We start from the raw sequence: 5,177 nt of genomic DNA, 5'->3' as shown, positions 1-5,177 counted from the left end.
GAAGTTAATACATGTAGATATTTAAATAAATATACACATTGCGAGAAAAAATACGCGTTTGACTAGCGGAAATATCTAATGTACCTTCTTTGAAATTCTCCAAACTCTATAGTAAGATTTAATCTTCGATTAAAGATCTCATTACAACAGCAAAATTAAAGGTAAATTTTCTAAAGTATTCTTAATAGATTCCAAAAATAACAATCTGTTTTGTTTTGGTTCTTGGTTCTCATATGATGACTCTGATTCAGTTTGTTGTTATAATTTTTTCGCATGAGTTTAAAAAAACAAATTGCAGATATTCTTACACTAGTTTCCATTGAAATTTGTAGGATAATCCAATTATTACATAGATTATAAGATATCTCTATATCTTATTTTACTATGTCACTTTCTTTTCTCTCAAGGGCTGTTTTTCATTATGCTCGATTTCGTTGTCCTCGCCAACGTCAGCGGAAGCATAATCAAGAGATTCTTTTTTATTATTATCTTTATTACAACTTAATTCTTCTTCGACAATGTCTTGCTGTTGCTCTAGAAAATCTGTAGGTACAAACTCCATTTGGTCTTCATTATCGTTTAAATCTGGCGGAGCTGGCAGTTCACAAAAATGTAGTCTCTCGTCTCCATCGTTAATTTCCTCGCCACCTGAATCATCTTCCTCGTGTAAACTCATAAGTTTTTCAAAGTCTGAAGAAGCTGTGACTTCGTTATTCTCTGAGAATATCTCCGTCGGGCTAAGAGGTATATCTAAAGGCTCCAATTTTACAGTCGCACATGGAGACGTTGGCGTGATGGGTCGCTGCAGACGTATTTTGGTAAAAGGTCTTGACTCTATAGATTCGGACTGTTGTCGCTTTTGCGCACGCTTAGGACTAGAAGACATAGACACCCTTGAAGGTGATGTTTTATTCTCTTTGGATTCAGTGGTACTTCTAGGAACTACATGTTGAGACGACAATGGCTTTGTTTGAGGTATAAGTAACGGTGATTTTGTGTTCTGTCGATATAAAAGAATATAAATAAATTAAATAAATTAAATAAATAAATTAAAATTTTCCATAGACATTGACTAATGTAATTATATAATAAATCTGATGTCTGACTTACTTGAGATGAGGGACTCGGACCGGCTAGTCCCTTCACTTGTAACGCTTCAGCGGCATTCAATAGTTGCGGCAATTTATCGTGAGCGATATTGACTTCTCCACGGTACATGAATTTAACCAATGCCTCCACCTCCCAAAATTTCAAATCCTTCATTAGAATAATAGGATGTTGACACGGATTCTCCCGTAACAAATCTGCCAGGTAGTCGCTGCAGGAAGATAAAATCATTTTATGACATTTCAGAGACCGCCCTTCACACGCCAGGGTTACATCGACGAACTGTTCTGTGTCCAGTAATGACGGGAAGCTATTCTGCATATTACTATGGTAACTATTCCACCTTAGGCAAACCTGAAACATGGAGAAAAAGATGAGTTTAATAGAAATCTCTGTATCGAATTATACTTTCATCTTATAACAGATATAACATTCGCAATGAATCTCTGTACTTCTGTAGGTTGCTGATGCACAACATTGTGGGATCCTTGATTAGTTTGTCGCGATGGCATTTTGATAGTTGTAGGTGCAACTTGTTTCACTTTCAACGGAATAGTTTTTAATACGAGAGTCTTTGGTTGCCGTTGTTGCTGCTGTTGCTGTGACTGCTGTTGCTGAGGTAGCGGCGCTGGTGCGATGTTACGAATGTGAGGTCTCACTAAGGATTGTGTTGCAATCCTTATTGCTTTCGAACTTGTACTGCCTTGGGACGTTGACTGTAAAACTAAGACAAAAAATAAATTTGTTATATGATATATGTAAGTCGAAAGAATGCTGCGAAAAGAATGTCAAGAGCAATTTAAATAGCGATGGTAATTAATTTAGATTTAAATTCTGATTATGAATGTTGAATTCTGTAATTCTAATTCTTTACTTGAAGAATTATGTAATTAGAAAAATCGTTTAATCAAAATTATTTTATTAAAAGTTGAAAAACTTGAATTTAATTAAAATTTCATTTCCATTAGAATTAGAAGTTATACGAAAGTTTAAAATTAATGCCCATTTCTATTAACGTAACTTCAATCAGTTTGCATTTCTAAGTTCAAAAAATCAATTCGTGCGCGCAATTCAAGAAATTACAAAATATGATATACAAATGAAATATTCACACGAAATTATTTAGAGCACTTAAGATTCGACTGTCATAAGTTTTGTTTCTTGCCTGTATTCACATTATAAGTAAGTTCTAATAAATCGTTTATTATAAATAAATATAAAATATAAAATATTAATTGTGAAAGAAAGAGAGAGAGATAAATTTATTAAGAAATAAAAATGAGAAAATAAACATTTTATAGTTGCATTTATTGCATATAATAATCTTTTATTATACAATATTAAATTGTAAATACATATTTGACTAATTGAAAAAAAAATGTATCACAAGCAAAAAAATTTAAAAAATTTTAATATTTCGCTCAATTATTATAACAACAATTTGGATAACTAGTTTAGTTACGCCGTAAATGTATTTAATATGCGGATATCTTGTTATACATTAATAATCACACGAAATAAAATATGAATACGTTACATGTGTACTCGTATATTTCAAATAATCACATATATAATCTTGAAATACACAGATATGCATTTCAACATATATTTTATGACATTCGTGTATTAAAAATTACACGATGTGTATTAAAACAATGAATATAAATATTAATTACACGTAACACGTATATTTAAATAAACGAAATAGATCACTATTAGATACAATGTATTCGATCGAAGGAAACTAATTTTAAGCGAGAAGACATCGATTATTTGTTCTGTATGAAAAATGCAGGGTTGATAAGTTAATGTTTTTTTTACCTGAATAAATTTAAAGTTAATGGCCTTACAAAATTAATAAAGTTAAAAGTTGAAGGAATAAAAAATTAATTTAACGTAAGTTAAGTCAATCTTGAATTAACTTAAATTAAAAAAAAAAGTTAATTTTGAAAAAATTATTTTTTAGATCAAAATGTCGCAATTTTTCTTAAAATGAGATTAAATAACTACAATATAAATTATTAAGTAATTAAATTTTTAATTTTTTTATTCATATAAGTATATAACATATAACGATATAACTATATAAGTTATATCGTTATGTGTTATATACTTATAACATTAAAAAAACAGCCAGCACATAGAGAAGATACAAGATCAGTGATTACTTTTTAATAAGTCTTAAGACATAAGAAATTGACCAATTACAATGCGATCGAATGCGAGAAGAATATTTGATTGTAATTGATCTATTTTTTATGACTTAAGGCTTAAAATTAGATTTAGACTGCTTATGGCATTAGGCATAACCGCATAAATCAATCAGAGGACTGTATTAGCATCTTAAGAAATTACTTAAGATGGATCTCTTAAAATATGTACAGATTACGAATATACGCTCTTATTATATCTTATTATTTTTCTAAGATATTTAAGAGATAAAAAAATTTTTTAACTTAAAAAAAATTAAAAAGTTAACGTTTCAAAGTAAGTTAAAATTTAATGCATTTAAAATTAACTGAGTTAAGTTAATAACTTTTAACTTAAAGTTAAAAGTTATTAACTTTTTAATTTTTTTTAACTTTTAACGTTTTAACTAGTTATTACCCAACCCTGGAAAAATACTATTTTAATTCATATTTTTCAAGATTACAATTTTTTCAATTAGATTGCAAAAGTCTTCTCCGTTTTCTTAGGCTTCTGGCCTGTGTTACACCTCAATGAAAAAACTGAACTTAAACTTGAAGAAATTTAGAAAGTACCCTAATGATATTTTATATTTACCATGATAACGTCTGCCGATCAGTCTGCCCCCGTGATGTACCCTGAGATGCCGGTGCAGATTTGTCGTTCCGCACTGACGCGGATTCGCACCGCCTCGAACGACAACCGCCCCGCAGATGCGGCACTGGGCGCGCAACGGATCGTCAGTGCATAGATCGAAGTGTGCCCAGACCGCACTGGGGTTCGCCATGGCACGTAGGCTACGCGCGTGGGAACGCACGCGGTGCGTGACGCTTCCATGCCAGCCAGACGATGACGAGGACGACGTCGGCGGCAATGCCGTCGGCGGCAATGCCGTCGGCGGAGGCGGTGTCGTTGACGCAGCCGGCATGCTTGATTCGTCGAAATAACTGTCTTCTTCGTTCTTCGGTTCCTGCTTCATCGCCGGGCTCCTCTTGATATTCGCCGTGGAGGTTGTCGTCGTCGCGACGTTACGCTCTTTGATACCGCTGCGCCGCAGGTTGACAATGTTCGATGGACAGACTCGACGCGACCCTCGCCTCTCTGAAACTTCCCCGAACGAACAATCTGATAAATTTGCGAGTCACCACTTCTCACTCATGTCACCGACATTTCTTTTTTTTTTTTTAATGACTCGGTTAATAATCGTTGCAGACACATTTTATGACATCGAAGATCGTGTTTTATTGGGTTCAGTCGTTACGTAGGTACGACTTTGCGCTGGGTATTCCTTATCGTTTAAATGTCGATATAATCACCGCCGCTTTTTATAGGAACGCACGACTTACAGTAGCGAGGCATTAAAATAGGCATCACACGCGCGCTAGGCTTGATAGGCAACGTCTTCATCAACACTGGGATAACGATGATAAACAACAAACTTAATTTTTATAAAAGAGGGATGAAAGATCCGTCCGCATAAATTTCTTAATCCTATCCTATTAATGATTACCACAGCTGATAAATGAAAAAAAAAGTGATAAATTTTGATTAGATTATTTAACAAATAGTACGAAGTGAATTATGATGAATATTTAAGAGTCGTAAACATTTTTAGCCGTCACGTCGGTCGGACATCTTGAATAATGCTAATGTCAGCAGTAATGTAACTTTTAAACATTGTAACTTGAAAAGTACTTAATGAAAAAATATTTTATTATAGTGTTTTGAAAAGTTCTTGAAGTAAGCTACGAATGATAATTAATTGTGAAAGTATGCGATAAAAAATGGGGAATTCCGTTTAAAAATTTCAAAGTGATCTTGACAATGTCATCCAAAGTTAAATCGATGTGTGATTGGTACCTTATATCCCCTTCGAAGTCGCA

General features: G+C 33.1%; 1 protein-coding gene across 1 annotated transcript; it reads right to left on the bottom strand.

The window, feature by feature from the left end:
* Positions 1-382: 382 nt before the first annotated feature.
* On the bottom strand, positions 383-4,273 carry LOC105620107 (protein jim lovell-like). Its single transcript, XM_012201614.1, has 4 exons — positions 3,892-4,273; positions 1,560-1,831; positions 1,111-1,461; positions 383-1,000 (listed from the first exon to the last, which is right to left on the bottom strand). The coding sequence occupies exons 1-4, from the start codon at positions 4,271-4,273 to the stop codon at positions 383-385; spliced, it is 1,623 nt and encodes a 540-aa protein (XP_012057004.1).
* Positions 4,274-5,177: the final 904 nt, after the last annotated feature.

The sequence above is a fragment of the Atta cephalotes genome (assembly GCF_000143395.1).
Source record: "Atta cephalotes unplaced genomic scaffold scaffold00024, whole genome shotgun sequence".
Classification (NCBI taxonomy): Eukaryota; Metazoa; Arthropoda; class Insecta; order Hymenoptera; family Formicidae; genus Atta; species Atta cephalotes.
The sequence above is the reverse complement of the archived record's forward strand: the minus strand, read 5'-3'. Positions and strand labels throughout refer to the sequence as shown.